The following is a 20,163-nucleotide window of genomic DNA, read 5'->3' on the forward strand; positions in this document are numbered from 1 at the left end:
TTTGCTTGATGTACATACAAGCTTAAAATAAGATTTCAGAAAGTTTAACCTATTAATTAAAAATCCTTCTTACTGCTTTATACAAATGATAATATACAAATTCAAAATAAGGAATATTACTGAAAAAAAAAATCAGTCATTTATCCCTACTATGTATTATGTTTGTAAAGAATACTGTCATAATTGTGAATAATTGTGTTACTAGCTCTTATTGCCAAATTTAGCTCTGTTTATTTTAAAAACAGAAATGTTTTAACCGATTTTCAGGGCTAGATATGTACAGTGCACAATACCCAGAATAAAAGATTGTTTTATTAACTCCAAAAAGATTGCAACGTTCTACTCAGGAATGTTAACACAAATCTCTAACTAATACACCTCCAAAAAGAATCCTCCTCTGCCCTTAGTTACAAAGTTATTAACTAAAATGTTCAGAAAAGGAAAAAGAATAAACAGTATTATCAAGGATAAACACCACTGTTTACTGAAAATTTTCTCCCTCTGGGAATTTTTATATCTTCTGTGGGAAAAATAGAAGGTGTTGTGCTGGGGGATAAACACTGTTATTCTACAACTACCATGAGGACAAGACTGGCAGCACCATGAGATTACAACTAGAGGAATTTTACACTAAAATACAATATTTTAATCTCTCCTTCATATTTGAATGAGATTCTTGCTGGGTACAGTAATCTGGGCTGTAGGTTATTTTCTTTCATCACTTTAAGTGAGTCTTGCCATTCCCTCCTGGCCTGAAGAGTTTCTATTGAAAGATCAGCTGTTATCCTTATGGGAATCCCTTTGTGTGATATTTGTTGTTTTCCCCTGCTGCTTTTAATATTTGTTCTTTGTGTTTGATCTTTGTTAATTTGATTAATATGTGTCTTGGGGTGTTTCGCCTTGGGTTTATCCTGTTTGGGACTCTCTGGGTTTCTTGGACTTGGGTGATTATTTCCTTCCCCATTTTAGGGAAGTTTTCAACTATTACCTCCTCAAGTATTTTCTCATGGTCTTTCTTTTTGTCTTCTTCTGGGACTCCTATGATTCGAATGTTGGAGCGTTTAATATTGTCCTGGAGGTCTCTGAGATTGTCCTCATTTCTTTTAATTCGTTTTTCTTTTTTCCTCTCTGATTCATTTATTTCTACCATTCTATCTTCTAATTCACTAATCCTATCTTCTGCCTCTGTTATTCTACTATTTGTTGCCTCCAGAGTGATTTTGATCTCATTTATTGCATTATTCATTATATATTGACTCTTTTTTATTTCTTCTAGGTCCTTATTAAACCTTTCCTGCATCTTCTCAATCTTTGTCTCCAGGCTATTTATCTGTGATTCCATTTTGATTTCAAGATTTTAGATCATTTTCACTATCATTATTCGGAATTCTTTATCAGGTAGATTCCCTATCTCTTCCTCTTTTGTTTGGTTTGGTGGGCATTTATCCTGTTCCTTTACCTGCTGAATATTCCTCTGTCTCTTCATCTTGTTTATATTGCTGAGTTTGGGGTGTCCTTTCTGTATTCTGGCAGTTTGTGGAGTTCTCTTTATTGTGGAGTTTCCTCACTGTGGGTGGGTTTGTACAGGTGGCTTGTCAAGGTTTCTTGGTTAGGGAAGCTTGTGTCGGTGTTCTGGTGGGTGGAGCTGGATTTCTTCTCTCTGGAGTGCAATGAAGTGTCCAGTAATGAGTTATGCGATGTCTATGGTTTTGTAGTAACTTTGGACAGCCTGTATATTGGAGCTCAGGGCTGTGTTCCTATGTTGCTAGAGAATTTGCATGGTATATCTTGCTTTGGAACTTGTTGGCCCTTGTGTGGGCCAACAATAAAATAAGATACTTTAAAGTTTCACAATTAGAAGTAACACAAGACTCCTGAGTAAAATCCTCCTTTTAGAAAGGATATCAAATATTCAGGAGTACTGGATAAACTGTAAGATCCTTAATTAAATAACCAACAAGCACCAGCCTGACCTCCGCATTCTCAATATGCTCTCTGCCTGACTGTACTCCACCACTGCAGTCCCTGTCCCAAATAGCCCCACCCGCTGGGTAGGCTTTCTCTCTCCCTTTAAACACACACACATAAACAGAGCAACAATTGAATACAAAAGTCATTTCTCAGACTCTATGAGAGTTACGGTACACATTCACTGTGGGAAACAGATAACATGATCAATCTCTCCAGTAACCCCAATAACCCAGAGACAACAGATGTTATGAAAGTGAAAGTCGCTCAGTTGTGTCCAACTCTTTGCAACCCCATGAACTATACAGTCCATGGAATTCTCCAGGTCAGACTACCGGAGTGGGTAGCCTTTCCCTTCTCCAGGGGATCTTCCCAACCAAGGGATCGAACCCAGGTCTCCTGTATTGCAGGTGGATTCTTTACCAGCTGAGCCACAATTCCACAATATATCAATTAGTAGTAGTTCATAACCTTTTTGGATTGCAGATCCCTTTGAAAATCTGGTGAAAAATATAGCTCTTCTCCGAAATAAGCATGATATTCTTTTACATAGAAATTTAGCAGCTTGTCAACAGAGTTCAAGTTTAGAACACTTTATATGAGACACTGTTTTATTATCATACCCTTTGTTATATGCTCTCCCTCCACTTGTTTAATATAAATAGGTAATAATTTTCCAATAATTATTAATTTTTATAGGTAATGTTTTCTACAACATCAGTTTAATGTCCATATTGTAACTTTCCATTAATATATTACAGCATATATGCTATTTCACTGTTACAAATGTCAGTTTTTCTGTTAGGGGCTATCATACATGTTCTTTTCTTATATGTTAAATACAGTAAATTACCTTAAAGAGATAACTATAAACTTAACTAAGGAAACATTCTATTATGAAAATTACACATTGGGGAGAAAAAACCCCCACAAATACATGACCACTGGTCCACCCTTCCTAAACCTTAAGTTTCAGAAACTTTATGACCCCCACCCCCAAATAATTTTCCAAAGTTATTGAAACATAGTTGTTTTTTTTAAAACAATATTTATGTCCTTGGCTGTGTCGGGTTTTACTTGCAGCACACAGGGATCTGCACCCTCTGCTGTGGCATGCGGAGCCTTTAGCTGCAGCATACAAACTCTTAGTTGTGGCACGTGGGATCTAGTTCCCTGATCAGGGATCGGACCTGCACTGGGAGCGCAAAGCCTCAACCACTAGATCACCAGGGAAGCCCCATTTAAACATGCTTTATAAAAAGGAGTTCAGTGAATATTTAAGAAATGTTCTACATAAATGAGAAGAGTCATTTACTCCTCTCATTTACATAGAGTCACTGCTTAACAAATTCAATGCATCCTTGATAACTGTAATAAAAAATTAATATTTAATTCATAATTTATAAGAACACACAAACTGATCTTGTGGATGGCTATATCCTCTGATGACTTTTTAAGTTTGTGTAGCCATATGTGTAAGTTATTTGGTTTACTGAAAATATTTTCTAACATATAATGCCAAATATCCATCCTTTAGCCCATTCCTCCTTTTTTTCATCCCCATTAATCAGCAGACACCCTCTCCAAGAAATATACATTCTCCAATCTTTGTTGCAACTTGTTGACAGGTTAATGAATGTAATTAACTGTTGATATACAATACAACAAATTCCTCTAGATAAGGCATTGATAAGTTCAGATCTAGATTTTGTTTGTTTTTTATCTTGTGTCTGAGTCGCAATGAGTTTGTGAATAATAATTAGTAACTTAAAAAAACTTTTTTAGTAGTACTAAACATAGCTAAACCTTTAAGAGTTGAAACGTAACAAACCACATGTTCTAGGCTATGAAAATAAAAGAAGCAACAAGTGTACGAACAGGTCACAAGTAAAATAATGGTCTAAAAAGCTTAAAAATAAAAACATACACCCTGTGAAATCAATTGTCTTCCTGATTTAACACAATGATAAATGGTAAATAAATCATCAATGATAAATAAAGCTTTTGATGAAGATCTGTAAGGAAATTATTCCCCTAATGACCCTAAGTAAAGAATGCAAATCTGAAAAGTGCCAATTATAATTTAAGGTGTATCATGCGAAGAGTTGACTCATTGGAAAAGACTCTGATGCTGGGAAGGACTGAGGGCAGGAGGAGAAGAGGACAACAGAGGATGAGATGGCTGGATGGCATCACTGACTCGATGGACATGAGTCTGAGTCAACTCCAGGAGTTGGTGGATAGGGAGGCCTGGCGTGCTGCGATTCATGGGGTCGCAAAGAGTCGGACATGACTGAGCGACTGAACTGAACTGAACTGACTTAAGAACTAAATGTGTATGAATGATACAACAAATGTGGTAAGTTACTGAAGTTCATTTTTATTTCCCAAAACAAAAACTGATAAAAATACTTTGGTTTGAGAATGTGGCCTGCAAATGGGCCAAATCAAAGCTTTTTGATTGACAATGCTTGCTAGTAAACAAAAAAAGATTCTTTCCAGTTTAAACTAGTCATGCTAAGTAAAAATTACCAAAAAATGCTTACATGTTAGAAGTTGAAAGGAATCACAGGTTTCATTATACCTATATCAAAATTACTCAGAAATTAAAATAAAAAGCAGCAGCAGTGGCAAGCATGTCAGATTTACTTAGTCCTTGATAACCTTAGCCTTCTTAAACATTGTTTTATTAGTAAACATTTAAATCTTTTCTATTTAATAACTTAATAATAAAATAACAGCTCTTCTTAATCAATATTTTATTTATATACACTATAACAACCACAACTTTTAACCATATATTTTAAACTTAACATAAAACAGAGGAAAACAGAGGTTTTATACATATAAATCTAAGTAGATGGTCTTGCACAGGCATGTGGGTGCTGGAGTCAGGTTGCCTGAGTTCAAATCTGGACTCATACTGACTAGTTCTATAACCACAGTGAAATCATTCTACCTCTTTGTCTCATTTCTCTCACCTACAAAGTAAAAGTAAATATTTTACCAACAGTACCTTCTTTATAAGATAACTGTTGCAAGAATTGAATGAGATCTCCATAAAGTACCCTGGACATTATAAGACTTGATAAGATTTACCATTATACTATAATTATTAGCACAAGCATGATGACCACATCTTCTGCAACTTTATGGCTTCAACAGGGAAGGACACCACTACTTCAGCCATCTCTGTTAAACAACTTCTCATACTTAATTCTGATCTTCCTCCTATACATAAGCACACACACTCAAACATTCTTCCTCCTATACATAAGCACATACACTCAAACACATTTTCTGGTAAAAAGCATTATTTAATTGTGAATAGGTGGTACTATGGACTTGCTATGGTTTGAATGCTTGCGTCCCTCCAAATTCTTATTCTGAAACCCTAATGTCCAACGTAAGGGCACTGGGAGGTGAGGCTGCGGGAGGTGCCTAGGTCACAAAGTTGGAGCCCTTCTGCACGTGTATAAGAGCACTGCCACCGCAGAGCTCTCTAGCCCCTCCCACTACGTGAGGACACAGTGGCGAGCTGTTAAGTCTGCAACTGGCAGGCAGGCCTTCACCAACAGAATCGGACCAAATTACCCACTCTCTCCATCACATGAGGTCACAGTGAGCAGGCAGTTCTCTGAGAGTCAGGAAGAGAACCCTCATGAGAACCAGACCATGCTGGCACTCTGACTGATTTTGGACTTCACAGCCTCCAGAACTGTGAGAAAATAAATTTCTATTTTAGCCATCCTGTCTACGGCATTTTGTTATGGCATTCCAAGCTGACTAGTACAGGGTTTATACTTATCTTTTCAGTGTTTAAATACACAAGTGAAAATGACTCTAAGTTTCTTTTGCTAAGTTCATCAAACCTTTACAAATACATGCTGTGTGCAGTTTTCAGACTGCAGAGTATGTGAGAATAAGTTGTGGTCTGCCTACAATGCAGTTTCTTTTTAAGAGGACAATTAAGGTTTCTGACATTACACATATGTCTACAATATGTTCTTAGTCTTAACTTAAGGATTCTTACCTTTTGTATCTGCCTGAAACTGTTCTAGATGGCTCCTGTAAAGTAAAAATAACAACATATCAGTTTGGGTATGTGTAAAAGCACACACAATTCCAGGTTATATAAAACAATTGATAGAGAATGTTGGAACAATTACCATTACTTTTAAAAATTCACATTGCCAATCAAACAAAACAATATCCTACATTTGATTTTTCAGACAAAACCAATCACTGTTTAAAGATTATATCTTTAATTTGGAAACATTTTAAAAGCTTAGAAAAATATTTTAAAGGGTTATCATTCATCAACCAATCTAAACCTTTTTGGAAGTCGAGCATTAAAAAACACAACATATCCCCCTTCTAGTGTTTTCTATGCCCTCAGTTTAAAAAAAAAGGAGGGAGGGGTACAATTCACCACAGACATATAATGATTAATGCTTATTTTTTAAAATAGCTAAAAATAAAAGGTGAGAAAATATTTTTTATGCTGATTCTAAGCTAGACCTCCCCCCAAAAAAGATAGCTGTAAGTTAATATTAAGCACTGGGGTGAGAAAACTATTGTTATTGCTATTTAGTTGCTAAGTCATGTCCGACTCTTTCACAACCCCATGGACTCTTTCACAACCCCATGGAAAATCAAATTGATGGAGGAGCCTGGCGGACTACAATCCATGGGGTAGCAAAGAGATGGACACGACTGAGCAACTAACACATAGTCAAAACTAAATGATAAGTCTTAATTAACAGATTACAAATCAACTATACTCCTATAATTTTTTTTTTTAAATTTTTTAAATAAGTAAGTCTTTGACTCTGCAAGCCCATGGACTGCAGCCAACCAGATTCCTCCGTCCATGGAATTTCCAGGCAAGAATACTGGAGTGGGTAGGCATTCCCTTCTGCAGGACATCTTCCAGACCCAGGGATCAAATCCTGATCTCCTGCATTGCAGGCAGATTCTTTACCATGTGAGCCACTAGGGAAGCCCATAAGATGATCAGATTCTAGCCTAAAACAGCAAATACTACATGGTAAAGAATGTATCAATGTGGAAAAACAAGATAGAAAAGTCATACAGTTATGACTAAGACTTAGATTCAAGTTCCAACCAGACAGGCTACCCAGTAGCTGTGAGACTGTGGTAAGTTATTTAACTTCCATTAGTCTCAGTTTCTTCATCTCTAAAATAGGAATAAAAACAATGTCTACTTTACCAGGTTGTTGTGAGGATTAAATGATGTAAGTGATAAAAACAATTAGCAAAACTCTTTTACAACAGGTGAATAATTTAAAATTAACAGTGAAGGTTTTTTTTAAAAAAACCTAGGATGTGGAAGAATCTTTACTGAATTTTCTGAGCAGAACTTTAATGAATCTGACTTAATTCCTCCAAATCAATAAAGTCCCATTACTGCAGCCTACTAGCAAATGGCATCCCACTCCAGTATTCTTGCCTGGGAAATTCCATGGACAGAGGAGCCTAGTGGGCTCCAGTCCATGGAGTCACAGAGAGTTAGACACGACTGAGCACACACAGCACACACCACAACAGCCTACATGGCTTATTTAAATATGACTTTATGGCATTTTTAAGTAATGCGATAAAGGGGCAGCAGGGGTCTCTCACCTTTCTTTCTCCCCCAAAACCTCAGTATAAACAGTATGCAATAAATATATATTGACAACCTATAGAAATAACTTCCCTGGTAATCTACAGTTATAGAAAAAGCACCACCTTGGAATTAAAAAGTTTTCGAAAGTAACCAGGTGATACGATACAAGAAGTGCCCATGTGTGTGGGCCTGGCCCTTTAATAGGATCACCCCTGGAGGAGCCTTGGTCCGACAGTTGGTTCAAAGACATTTTACCCTCCTCTGGGCACCAACTGATCTCATAGCAGGGACAATAACAAAAGCCTAGCAAGTCAACTTTAAACAGTTTCTTATCTACCTGTCATTAAACTATGAGACCCTAAAGATAAGACAGATGAATCTTTGTACTCTAACACCAAACATGTAAAACAGAGCTCCTATTTACAAAAATATGATAGCTCTAAGTGAATAACAAAGAATATACTTTATAAAATCTAGTTTTTTAAAACTATTTTTTAAACCACAGTAACTAGATTAAAATGTTTAATCCTAGTATTTAGATAAAGCAGAAAGAAATACTAAAGTTATGTGTATGCACTCAAAGTAATGATTTCAAATGCAACTTTTCCCCTTAAGTTTTATAAGCAGTATTCCAACTAATATTTTATCAAGGTTTTCTTTCATAATATTCCCTAATCTTATTATATATGAACTAAAACTTTAGGCACAGACCTTAAAGGATGTCCATCTAAATTAAATATGCACTAGAAAAGATGCTAATGACACAGTAAGGTCCAAAACATAAACACCTCTCTGATTTTGGTTATAACTGAAATATTTCAAAAAATGACACAGCCTGATTATCCAGACTACTTCTTACTGCAATGAAATTAGCATAACTGCTAAATGATAAGAGCCTCTGTTACATTTACGGATTTGTGTGTAGCTGATATATTGACTGTAATGGTATGGAAACCTGGCAATAAAAAATATTTGAGGCTTCATGTAGGCATTTTCCCCTTACATGGTAGAACTAGAGACTAATACACATTTAGATTAGAATTTTAATCTGTACAGAAATGTGAAATGCAGGATGTTTTTAGCAACACTGCACTACAGTAAGTAGCATGATACTACTGTTACACTGACCTACCTATAAATGACTTAAAAGCACCATTGAAATGTACTATTAATAAGAAGAAGTTGTATGTTACTAATTTTTTACATTTCTTACAGCTTTTTAAAAAACAACTAGTCACTTAAAAGGCACTTCCCAGGTGGCACAGTGGTAAAGAATCCGCCTGCCAATGCAGGAGATGCGGGTTCAATCCCTGGGTAGGGAAGATCCTCTGGAGTAGGAAATGGCAATCCATTTCATTATTCTTGCCTGGAAAAATTCCATGGGCAGCAGAGCCTGGCGGGCTATAGTCCATGGGATTGCAAAGAGTCAGACATATCTGAGCGACTGAGCACACAGTCACTTAAAACATATCTCAAGTTTTACAGTATTTTCTGTACAACTGATAAAATTATAAACTCAGACATACTTGACCAAACCACTCCATGCTCAAGTCCAAGATACGTTAACAATCAGATTTAAGTCTATTTCTATATAACTTATATTCAAGTTAAGATTCTAAAGCAGACCAACACTCCTCAGCTTATTGCTTACTGGCCAGATTTGAAAACTGTTTTTATTAGATTATACATTTTGTAGCTAAATATTATTTCACAGTGACTCTGGTAACCAAATTTCATTGCTTAACAACCAAATGTTCCTCAAATCAGACAGACTACATTAGTGTCAGCAGAGATTGGGAGGGGTGGCAGCCTGCTTCTCAAGTGTATTCAAAACTGGTATGTAGGAGATGGGAGTTTAAAGCCATCTTTACACCCTGACAAAAAGACAAAACTGAAATATTAGAAGGGAAAAAAAATTCAACACCTATAGTGCAGTGACATTTACTCCTTAGAAGGAAAGTTATGACCAACCTAGATAGCATATTCAAAAGCAGAGACATTACTTTGCCAACAAAGGTCCGTCTAGTCAAGGCTATGGTTTTTCCAGTGGTCATGTATGGATGTGAGAGTTGGACTGTGAAGAAGGCTGAGTGCCGAAGAATTGATGCTTTTGAACTGTGGTGTTGAAGACTCTCAAGAGTCTCCTTGGACTGCAAGGAGATCCAACCAGTCCATTCTGAAGGAGATCAGCCCTGGGATTTCTTTGGAAGGAATGATGCTAAAGCTGAAACTCCAGTACTTTGGCCACCTCATGAGAAGAGTTGACTCACTGGAAAAGACTCTGATGCTGGGAGGGATTGGGGGCAGGAGGAGAAGGGGACGACAGAGGATGAGATGGCTGGATGGCATCACTGACTCAATGGACGTGAGTCTGAGTGAACTCCGGGAGTTGGTGATGGACAGGGAGGCCTGGTGTGCTGCAATTCATGGGGTCGCAGAGTCGGACACGACTGAGCAACAGAACTGAACAGTCCCTTACAATTTTGAGGAGGAAAATGCTTGACGCTTCTATGTATTAATACACAATTCTATACAAATATAACTATAAGCCTCTGTATTTCAGGGACCACAAAGACTTCTGAGCAAACAGTGATAACAATTACTATAACTGTTAAAAAGTTGACAATTTTAGTCTAAATGTAGGGGTGGGGGAGAAGAAACACTTTCAGTATCACTGAAACTGCTTATAAAAAATACAAATCTTAAGATTATACTGGTCTTTAAAGTTTCAAAGACGATGTAATTAGACCTTCAATAACTCCAAAGTCTATTATACTACTGATTTAAAATATACTTTTCCTAAAATAATCTTCCTTGCAATGGGATGGTTTATATTACAAAAGGAAAGGAGAAAGATCTATGTAGAGCTTAGAAAATGTTGGCAAAGCAAATTGGTTTATGTAAGTTTAAATAAAACATTCTGCTTCATTCAAGCTTACAATGCTCAATAAGGAAATCCCACGAACTTTGTCTTTACAGGTGCAATGGGAGATCACAACTTGTAAAGTATGAACAAATATAAAAGCAAATGTGAAATAAGATTAGACAAATTCAGGCCCAGTAGAATATAGTAAAATAATACTCAAGTTATTCAAATTTATTTGAGCCCCCAATAAGACTATGGTATACCACGTTAACCGACTTTCGGGAGTAAATTAAAATACCTATACTGGTATACACAATGTATTGATACTAAAGATACAAAGTTGAAGATGAATGAAGAATGGAACATCTATAAGGTATAACTGATAAAATAACTTAAAAATGAAAATAAGAAAACCGAACATAATGTACATACAGCGGGGGAACTTGGCCTGGTATAAGAAATCAGAGCCTGAGCACAACGATGAGAGGTGGACAATGCAGGAAAGGGAAGTCAGGATATCAGGCCTGAGGAGAGGTCAGAAAGGGAGCCCCATGAAGGGATACTGAGAGCCCCAAACAGAGTGTGAGGGCATGATGGTCATCCACGGAGGAGGGTGGCCCAAAATGGGGGTTTTGCCCATAAGGGTAAAGAAGGTATTCCCCCGAAGAGGCGGCCTGGCATGGAGAATTCACAGCCTGTGCAGGGTGTGGAGAGGATCTCTGTAGGGAATGAGCAGGGGAGATGTGCTAGAGCCACAATAAATAGGATGAAGAGAGCATCCACAGAGTGGTAGCCTGGCCTGAGTGGGTGAAAACCCAGTCAGGTTGATAAGGCACCCCCGGGAGGAGTAATCCAGCATGAGGTCTCAGTCTGCGCAGGGCAAAGAAAGACCTGAGGGAAGAGCAGCCCTCACGGGACGGCAGGAGCAAAGCAGGTGGCAAGGGACCCACAGGGGGAGTGACCTGCTATGAGGAGTCAGAACCAAGCAGGGAAAGAGGGTATCTGCAGCCTCACAAGGGAATGGCCAAGCCTGAAGAAAGTGAAGAGTGTTCATGCAGAAGGCAAAGCCAATGTGTGACGTCAGAACCCATTTGCGGTGAGGAAAGCATCAGCGTGAGGAAGGAGTGACAATGGGAGAGAGGTTACATACAGGGGAACTGAATAAATAAGAAAACATATTAAGAATAATGTGAAACAGGTTACCCAATGTCAGAAAAGGGAGTTACAAATACTAGACTAAGCCTTGCGATATCAGATTACAATTGGCCATACTGGTATAAATTAGTTTTAATATCTGCATAAATAGATGTAGCTAGCTAGACAGCTAAGTAAGCAGCAAACAGATGCATACGTATGTATGCGCATATAGACACACAAAGTAGGTCTGTACATAGAGCGGGACTAGGAACGGTGACACCTCAACAACATGAACACAACTACAGCCCAGACCTTGGCTTCATACTATCATTTTCAATAAAAGGAATCAGGGCTCCTTAGAGACACAGCTGCTTTCAAGGCTGGAGTAAGAAAGCTCCAGATGAGTCTGCAATACCTTATTACACCAGAAAACAAAGAAGTATTCTAAGACGGAGATGCAGCAAACGATACAAAAGGTTACAGGGGCTCCCACGGGCCAAATCTGGGATACTGTGAATATTAAAATAAACAAACAGTGATGCTGTGGTAGAGCAAACTCAGGGAGATAGTGAAAGACAGGGAAGCCTGGCGTGCTGCAGTTCATGGGGCTGCAAGGAGTCAGACACGACTTAGCAACTGAACAACAAGGTAGACTAATGACCCTCAAAGATGTTCACATCTTAATTTCTAAAACCTTCGAACATATTAGGTTACACAGCAAAGGGAAATTAAGGTAGCTAATCAATGACCTTAAATAGGGAGATTGTACTGCGTTATCTAATGGGCCCATTGTAATCACAATGGTCACTCAAAGTGGAAGAAAGAGGCAGAAAGTCAGAGGGAAATAGAGCAAAGCAGAAAAGTCACAATTTTGACTTTGAAGAAGGAAGAGGGACAAGGAATTCAGGTAGCTGCTAAGAGCTGGAAGAGGCAAGGAAATGGATTCTCTCCTATGGCATCCAAAAAGGAATGCAGTCCTGATTTTACCCTTTGATTTCGATCCACAGTTTTACCAGTTCAATGAGACTGCCAACTAAAAACACTGTAAGTTGATAAACTTGTGTTGTTTTAAGATACCAAATTTGTGGCGTTTTAAGATACCAAATTTGTGGCAATCAAGCTAATACAAATGGGTAAAACCCATCAGATAAAATGGCGAGTAGTGAGTTGATACAGATATACAGACATAAATAGATGACAAATGGGTGCAGAGAATAGAGAGTTTGATGGAGACAAAGTCATCTACATGGCTCAGAGGACTTAGCCACAAAGCACTTATTAAGCAGCAGCAGGGAAGCCTGGCAAACACTACCTTAATCACATGACCAAAGTGATCAGCAGCAGCAACGGAACACATTAAAACCATGTGTCACCTGATGGACTACACACTGAGAAAAACACGGCGTCAGTTCTGTGATATACACAACATGAATCTCATCAGAAGTAAATAGTAGATAACCCAAACTGAAGGTCATTTGACAAAAATAAATGACCTATAATCTTAAAAAGTGTTAAGATTAAGAAAGCTAAAGAAAGATGGCTCAAACTAGAAACTAAGGAGATACAGCAACTAAACAGAATATGTGATTCTGAACTAGACCCTTTGCTATAATTTAGGAAATGATTGGGACAATTGGTGAGACTTGATGGTATCTGAAGAAACTAGATGGTAAAAAAATGTGTCAATGTCAATTTTAATTTTCTATCTTGAAGAGCTATGTTGCAGTTATGCAGGAGATCTTCATTGCAGAAAACACACAGGGAAGTATTGGGGGTAATAAGGCATCAAGTTAGCAACTTAGTCTCAAACATTTTAAGGGGAAAAAAATTCTCTACACAGTACTTGTAACTTTTCAGTTAGCCTGAGAATGTTTTAAGAGGAAAATCAATAAATGAATCAAAGAAAGAAGTAAAATAAAATTCATAAATGCCCTCTCATAAAATGCTATTGATTACATAAACTGATAAACTTTTCTTTATAAGTAATTTAGGCAATATGTTGAGAAATTTTTAGTCTTAAATATGAATTATAGGGAATTCCCTGGGGGTCCCTTGTGATTCAGCTGGTAAAGAATCCACCTGCAATGCGGGAGACCTGGGTTCAATCCCTGGGTTGGGAAGATCCCCTGGAGAAGGGAAAGGCTACCCACTGCAATATTCTGGCCTGGAGAATTCCAGGGACTGTATAGTCCATGGTGTTGCAGAGTTGGACACGACTGAGCAAGTTCCACTTTCACTGGTGGTCCAGTAATTAGGATTTTGTGCTTCCACTGCAAGAAGAACCAGTTCAATCCCTGGTGGGGAACTAAAATCCCGCAAGTCATGAGGGATAGCTAATAAATAATTTTTAAAAATTGTTATGACCTTTGACCCAATAAGTTTATCTCTGGTAATCTGGCCAAAGAAAATAATTCAAAACAAGTTCAATTTACACAGATATTACTTTCAGTAGTACTTATAATAGCAAAAATGTTTAACCACTGAGGAATCCTATTAATGGGAAATTTGTGTCAACTACTATTCACATTAAAAAAAAATTCTATGCCAGTGAAAATAATATATAAAGAGATTTGAATAACATGAAAAAAATGTTCATGCTCTAACACCTACAAAGAGAATTTTGGCAATATCATCAAAATTACAAACATGTATTCCTTTTCACTCAGAGATTCCAGTGCTAGGGTTTTATCCTACTGATTTATATACACATATACAAAAGACTGTAAGTTGCTTACATATTGAAAGGTTTTTACCACTACATTGTTTGTAGCATCAAAAACGTACATGTTTCAACTAAATGATCAAGTCAGAAAAATTATGATACATCTATAAAACAGAATATTCTGTGGTTACAAAAAAAGATAATAAGGAAGCTCTTTATGTACTATCGCAGAAGTCTCTCCACAATATTAAATGAAAAGAACAAGCTGCAAGAGTGCGCCTAAAATTAGGAATATGTATATTATACACACACACTGCCTTGAGAAGAATGTACAAGAAAAGAAAGCACTGCTGCTGCTGCTGCTGCTGCTGCTGCTGCTGCTAAGTCGCTTCAGTCGTGTCCGACTCTGTGCGACCCCAGAGACAGCAGCCCATCAGGCTCCCCCGTCCCTGGGATTCTCCAGGCAAGAACACTGGAGTGGGTTGCCAGTTCCTTCTCCAAAAGAAAGCACTAGTCGCCTCCAAAGAAGGTAACCAGGTAGGTGAGAGAGACTTTTTACTATTTTTTTCCTTTCTATGCTTTTTGCATTTTTTAGCATGTGACATATGTTTCCTTTTAAATTAATTAAGCCTAATGTTTAAAATTTAATAAACAATTTTAAAAATACAAAAAGAAAGGTACTTTCCTATCTTTTATATTTTCCATTGATCCTGTATTATTTAATCAGAGATTTAATATATTACTTTAAAAACTGACAGGATTAGGCATGACTACCTAGGGAAAAACATGGTTAAAATGTGTAAAATTATAGGTAAAAATGAAAGAAAAAAATTTAAAGGCTCATATTTTATTACTACTATTCCATATTACTTGAAAAAAGCCAAACAGAAACTTAAAATACTCTAACCTTTCATAAAGCATACTATTACCCCAAATCCATGTTCCCATTTCATTCTTCATTTCAAAAAATCTGTTTCACTGAATGGCAAAGATTCACATGTGCCCTGTGTGCTCAGCTGTGTGGGACTCTTGGTGACCCCATGGACTGTAGCCTGCCAGGTTCTTCTGCCCATGGGATTTCCCAGGTAAGAATCCTAGAATGGGTTGCCATTTCCTCCTCCAGGGGATCTTCCTGACCCAAGGATGGAACCTGTGTCTCTTGTGTCTCCTGCACTGTAGGTAGATTCTTGACAACTGTGCTACCACATAGACAATGCTAAGAAACAAAAGTCTTTCTCTCTGGTCTGTTTAAAAAAAAAAAAGAAAGAAAGCCTTAAAACAACCAATGGAGACTTCCTTGGTGGTCCAGTGGTTAAGACTCTGCCTGCCAATACAGGCGACATGGGTTCAATCCCTGGTCCAGGAAGATTCCACAGGCTGCAGGGCAACCAAGTCCATTCACCACAACTACTGAGCCTGAGCACCCCAGGCCAGTGCTCTACATCAAGAGAAGCCTCCACAACGCGAAGCCCCTGCCCCGCAACTAGAGAGGAGCCTCCACTTGCCACCACTCGAGAAAGCCCTCATGCAGCCATGGAGACCCAGCGCAGCCATAAATACATAATACGTATTTTTAAATGCCAATATTTTCTTTCTATTTACTATTTTTGAAGTTGGAATTAAAAATAAAATCTATCCTGTCTTAGAGTAACAGAATATGAGTTTAGGTAGGAACTCAGAGAGAGGCCAGCTATGTAGACAGAAGAGTTCTTGTTCCCATTCCCACTTCAGTGTGGCAGTCTGGAATCCACGGGAGACTCTCTGCTTCTCTTTCATCCTAAGCACACAGCCTGAAAAATAGATACTTAAAACCACGATCACCAGTGAGTCACATCCTAATTGCTAATGAAACAAATGAAAATGAGAGAAATGAAGGGTAGTTCTAGGAAGAGACTAGTAAAGCTATAGGAAAGAAGTTAAACTGCAAGAGGCCAGATCAGTTGACACTTCTCCGTATCTGGGTTTAAACCTGGGAATAACCTAAACACTAAGCTCCCCAGCTTCGAAAGGGTAAGGACTTCATTCAACAGAAACAAATCAGCTCTCTTTCCAAAAGTTGTTGCCTGATGTTAAGTGACATGATCAAGAACTGAAACCAGGTCTAGATTCTTAATCTAAATGCTATACTGTCTCTATCCTAACAAAGTAAGCCTATTTCTTGACCTGGAATATGTACAGGTTTCATTTCAACTTTGTTGTGATACACAAAGGATACAAAGATAGTTTAATGTAATAGGGTACTACTTCTCCTAGTAGTAGCAACTGCAGTACAGGGGAACAGACAAACCCGTGTTACTCTACCATTCACCACCTCAATATCTGCCTCGAAGAGAAGAGGAAAGAGAAATTTTGCATTCATATCCAAACCACTTCAAAACATTTTGCCTCTCTCAGTTAAATGCCTTCTATTATAACCCTGCAAGTTAACAGACAACCTTATATTTCATCTTTTTTCATCAATAAAACAGGGAGATGCATGTACTGCTTGGAAACCCCCTTTTAAAGTGGTATCATAATAAAATGCATTAAAAAAAAATAAAACGCTGAAAAGACAACACAGCAGCTTAACATCTCAAAATATCGCCAAATTAATTTAAGATTAAATATATACAGATCATTCCCAAATGACAGTTTGCATGGAATGATTCTGCAGAGCAATCTGCTTTAAACTGAGGTACTCCAATGCCAACATCTTCCAATTCTCTGTGCCACAAGAAGCCAAGATAACAGCTAATTAGAAACTGACCTAAATTTTCTTTTAAAAAGTATTTTATAACTACACAGAAACACTGATGTATCTGGAAATTCACAATACTACATATTGTGTTTTATTATGTTTAAACATTTCACTTAGTAGAAACTTGTTATTCAGCTCTACTTGCTATGTAATTCTAAAGCAAATATCAGCTGAGAACAGAACTGTCTGCTAAACCTTACTTAAGAGCAAAAGAGCTAATTACTTTTCCTGGTTATTTTCACAATGGATACTGTTTAAACCTGCTTGGTTAATCAGTAAATATTCATTGATCAGGATCTAAGGACCAAATACTGCTTACATCAAAAGGTATTTAGACATAAGGAAAATACATAGTTAAATTCATTTAAAGTACTTCAGGGGAGCTGATGCAATTAAAATAAAATTGGAAAAATTATTACCAGTAACTTAAAAAAACTATTGTTAAAATAGCTAGTGACAGTCTAGAATTTCTAAATACTCACTTGTAGCAGGTAAGAACTTCCTGGATCTAACAAGCTTACAGCCTCATTTTGCATTGTGTTCTGTTGTGTAATCGCATCTTCTCGTTTCCGCTCTTTCTGCCCAGCTTCGTCATCTTCATATTCATCTAAGCACTGAAAGAAAGAATAGTTTTCATTTTATCTCTATATAATATTAATAAAATATAATAATAATAATTAATAAAAATTAATAATATTAATAATTAATTAATAACATTAATAATAACGTTTTTATTAAAAGTACATAAGATAAATTTGATAGCAAATAGAAATATGGAGCATTCAGAAACTACACAATAAAAGTGTTCCTTTCAACAACAGGTGCATTTAATTCCTACAAACTAAATTATCCACTTAAAACCCAAACCTCCACATTCACACCTCTGTCAACATCTTTTCTTGAGGCTCTAACCACTAGTGACAGGGTTTGCTTAAAGCCAGGGTTCATTTATTCTGTATCACTCTATCTTCAAGTACATAGACTGTGTATCTTAAAGCACTTTTTGGAGGGTAATAACAGACACACAGAAGGCAATGGCACCCCATTCCGGTACTCTTGCCTAGAAAATCCTGTAGACAGAGGAGCCTGGTAGATTGTGGTCCATGGGGTTGCTAAGAGTCAGACATGACTGAGCGACTTCACTTTCACTTTTCACTTTCATGCATTGGAGAAGGAAATGGCAACCCACTCCAGTGTTCTTGCCTGGAGAATCCCAGGGATGGGGGAGCCTGGTGGGCTGCCGTCTATGGGGTCGCACAGAGTCAGACATGACTGAACCGACTTAGCAGCAGCAGCAGACACACCACACAGACACAGAATGCAGAATCTAATGGGAAGATGTGTACGCACATGTGTGTATGTGCATAGATAACTCAATGATAGTGGCCCTTTTTCTACCTTAGTAGTACCTATGAGTATTTTCACTTCAAGAGTAAATCTCCAACAAAAGACTCTGTAGAACTTGTAACTTAAAAAATGAGTTTAATTTGGAATTGCAAATACAGAAAAAAGAATTTCAGATGATGGGAAGAGCATATGAAAAAGCTTGCATGAAAAAGGACTGTTTAAAAAATTGAAAGCAACACCTGCATTACCTACCTCCAGGCTTCGTACATGGCGGGAAAAAACCCACAAACAGAAAACAAAACTCTATCCATTACACCCAATGTGAAATGGTGGTCATCTAATCCTCGTAACTGAACACATTCTTAACCAATACAGTGCCTTTGTGTGTTCTATAAGAGACAAAAAATAAATAATCTCTCTGCAGGCACTCTGAGATATACCAATGGCAGGACAGCAGGAAAGGCAATAGGATTTACATATTGTGCACACAGAAAAACTGAAGCCACTGTGCAAAGCAAGGGTCACTGGAGCTTACAGTACAGGAGAACACAGAAAATCAGCGGCACGTTCACAGACACAGGGGCCACAGGGCGGGCATGGAAGAAGCATCTGCTGAGACGCGGTCTTACATCAAGATGTTATGGAGAGAAAGCTGGGGGAAGGAATGGAAGGGATGAATTAAAAAAACAGGTAGGTTGAGATTCCAGAAAATGCTCAGGGGCCCTCCTGTAATGCAGCTAACTGTGTACAGGTGTCACCTGGCCCTCATCTCCTCAATCTGTGGGAACTGGGGCTTAGGTAACTGGTACAAGAAATATGATAAGATTGTGGCTGCTGCTATTGCTGTAACAAACTGTTCTTGACTCTGACCCAGGAGACTAGTGTCTTCTACCAGGATCCATGAACCCATAGGAGGCTAACTTGTTAGCCTGTGAGAGGCTAAGATCTCAGATCCTTTAAAGTTCTTGACAGAGGCGAGTAATGGAAAGGCATATGCTCTGTTCACAAAGAAATACAGATAATAAATAGCCTTAGAAGTCTGCACTTTTCATTACGTAACATGGAAAGATGTTCTAGTGATACAATTCCCTGGAATATAAATAAAGCATGATCAAGGCTGACTTGGGGCAGGAACTTGTACCAGCAATTCAGAGTTCTGATTAATAGGGACAGGGACCAAAAGTGGAAAGACTAGTTAAACAACACAGTAGGCAATGTGGTCCTATGAAAAATGATATATTCGGGAATTCCCTGTCGATCCAGTGGTTAAGACTCAGTGCTTTCACTTCTGGGGCCCACATTCAATCCCTGGTTGGGGAACTAAGATCCCACGAGCCATGCAGCAGGGGCAAAAAAAAAAAAAAGATATATCTGAGGTTGGAGACAGACGCAATAAAAGAAATCTAGTAAAGGGTACCAAAGTTTAAGAAATTAATATTGATTAGAAGAAGAATCTCTCTTAGGACTTTTAAAAAGACTTCTTCAAACCAACAAATAATTTTTTTTTTTTCACCATGTTGCTGCAAATGGCATTTTTTTGTTCTTTTTTATGACTGTAGTATTCCACTGGGAGTGGACTTGATGGGTGTCGTATTCCACTGTGCATACACCCTGCATCTTCTCTCTTGATTCTGTTGGTGGGCATTTACTTTGTTTCCATGTGTTGGCTATTGTAAATAGGGCTCCTGTGAACATAGGGGTGCATGTATCTTTCCGAATTATAGTTTTGTCTGGATATATGCCCAGGAGTAGGATTGCTGGAGCATACGGTAATTCTATTTTTAGCTTGCTGAGGAACTTCCATACTGTTTTCC

At 37.8% G+C, this 20,163-nt stretch overlaps 1 protein-coding gene across 1 annotated transcript in view; it reads right to left on the reverse strand.

Annotated features, from left to right (window-relative positions):
• The window catches only part of PAWR (pro-apoptotic WT1 regulator), a 127,622-nt gene that overhangs the window by 29,066 nt on the left and 78,393 nt on the right, over nucleotides 1-20,163 (reverse strand). The window contains exons 3-4 of the mRNA XM_061415616.1: nucleotides 17,485-17,616; nucleotides 6,002-6,036 (exon numbers count right to left, since the gene is read on the reverse strand). Of these exons, the coding sequence (XP_061271600.1) occupies nucleotides 6,002-6,036; nucleotides 17,485-17,616 (167 nt within the window). The remainder of the gene's footprint in view (nucleotides 1-6,001; nucleotides 6,037-17,484; nucleotides 17,617-20,163) is intronic.

The sequence above is a fragment of the Bos javanicus genome, chromosome 5 (assembly GCF_032452875.1).
Source record: "Bos javanicus breed banteng chromosome 5, ARS-OSU_banteng_1.0, whole genome shotgun sequence".
NCBI classification, from domain to species: Eukaryota; Metazoa; Chordata; class Mammalia; order Artiodactyla; family Bovidae; genus Bos; species Bos javanicus.